Source organism: Arachis duranensis, chromosome 10 (assembly GCF_000817695.3).
Source record: "Arachis duranensis cultivar V14167 chromosome 10, aradu.V14167.gnm2.J7QH, whole genome shotgun sequence".
NCBI classification, from domain to species: Eukaryota; Viridiplantae; Streptophyta; class Magnoliopsida; order Fabales; family Fabaceae; genus Arachis; species Arachis duranensis.
In genome coordinates this window covers 8957804-8959516 of record NC_029781.3, presented here as the reverse complement: position 1 = coordinate 8959516, position 1713 = coordinate 8957804, and the positions used below count along the sequence as shown (strand labels likewise).

General features: G+C 44.7%; 1 protein-coding gene across 1 annotated transcript in view; it reads right to left on the bottom strand.

The window, feature by feature from the left end:
* LOC107468997 (protein argonaute 7) overlaps positions 1-1713 on the bottom strand; it is a 14080-nt gene that overhangs the window by 3816 nt on the left and 8551 nt on the right. Inside the window, exon 3 of the mRNA XM_016088378.3 lies at positions 574-712. Within this exon, the coding sequence (XP_015943864.2) occupies positions 574-712 (139 nt within the window). The remainder of the gene's footprint in view (positions 1-573; positions 713-1713) is intronic.

Here is a 1713-nt window from a genome sequence, read left to right as displayed (position 1 = left end):
TTATTGTACGGCGGGGCGGGGTCGGATAGAGCAAAAACCTGCCCCTACCCCCGGTTGCCACCCCTAACTGAACTGGTGATTAAACTGGTCAGACTACTAGTTCACCGGTTCACTGTTTCAATCGGTGGATCACGGGTTGAACCGACAACTCGGTTCCATGTAAATAAAAAATATAAAATAGTCGAAAACTTAATATTAAAATTTGAATTAGTTAGCTAAACTAGTATCATAATTTAACAACTATCAAGTCTTAATTAGTCATTACTGCTGCAATAGTATCTTAATTTTAACACACAAGAGTAACAATTCATGAATTATATCCAAGGAATAATTCGGCAATTCAGAAATTCATAAACTAATTCAGAACTGATTCAAAACCAATTCAACTAATTCAGCAATTCAAAACCAATTCAACATTTCAAGTCAACCACGGCCATATTTATTTCTAATCAGCTCATAAACCAACCAACAATAAAATTCACAGCAATAACACAAGAAATTTCACGGAAAAAAAAAACTGAAAAAACAAGTAAATGCTCACGGAAGGGAAGAGAGTGGAGCAGTGGAGCACACCACGAAGAGAGCTCACGGCAGGGAAGCAGTGGAGCACATCAGGGAAGCACAGCTCACGGCTGCAGGAAGCACAGCTCGAGACAGAGACAGAGACGCGAGCGAGATGCAGGCAGAGACGCGAGACGCGAGCGGAGGAGAGCTAGTGGATCTGGTGAGAGGCGCGGCGACGGAGGTAATCGTGCGGTGGCGCCGTGGCGGTGAACCGAGGTGACAGAGACAGAGCTGGGATGGCTGCCGTTTTGGAAGGTGGTTCAGCCCTTCGGTTCTTCAGGAGGCCAGGAAGGACGAAATCACGAAGGAGAATGGGAGAGAGTAGCAACGTGAAGCTGAAGCGTGAAGGAGACAAGGAAGGGGGAGAGTCTCAGTCATCTCTCAAAGGAGAATGGGGGAGGGACCGAGAGTAGGCGAGTAGAGCTAGGGTTTCTTTTCTTTTTTGTGGGACGTCGTTTGGGGATGGGTTTTTTTCTTTACATTTGACCGGTTCGGGCTTTAAAGCCAGGCCAGTTCGCCAGTTTTCCACTATACCATCCCATTCAAACCAGTTTCCACTGGTTTTATTTCTTGTCCGGTCGTATGTATCATTCGAACCAATTCTATGGCCAGTTGGTGCACGAAATTGCAATCACACTTTTGCAATTCCGCACAACTAACCAGCAAGTGCACTGGGTCGTCCAAGTAATACCTTACGTGAGTAAGGGTCGATCCCACGGAGATTGTTGGCTTGAAGCAAGCTATGGTTATCTTGTAACTCTTAGTCAGGATATCAATAATTCTCAGGTTTAATTGTGAAAAGTAAAAGAACATGAAATAAATACTTGTTTTGCAGTAATGGAGAACAGGTTGAGGTTTTAGAGATGCTCTATCTTCTGAATCTCTGCTTTCCTACTGTCTTCTTCTTCATGCACGCAAGGCTCCTTCCATAGCAAGCTGTATATAGGGTTTCACTGTTGTCAATGGCTACCTCCCATCCTCTTAGTGAAAATGTTCAACGCGCTCTGTCACAGCACGGCTAATCATCTGTCGGTTATCACTCAGGTTGGAATAGAATCCAGTGATTCTTTTGCGTCTGTCACTAACGCCCAGCCCTCAGGAGTTTGAAGCTCGTCACAGTCATTCAATCCTTGAATCCTACTCAGAATA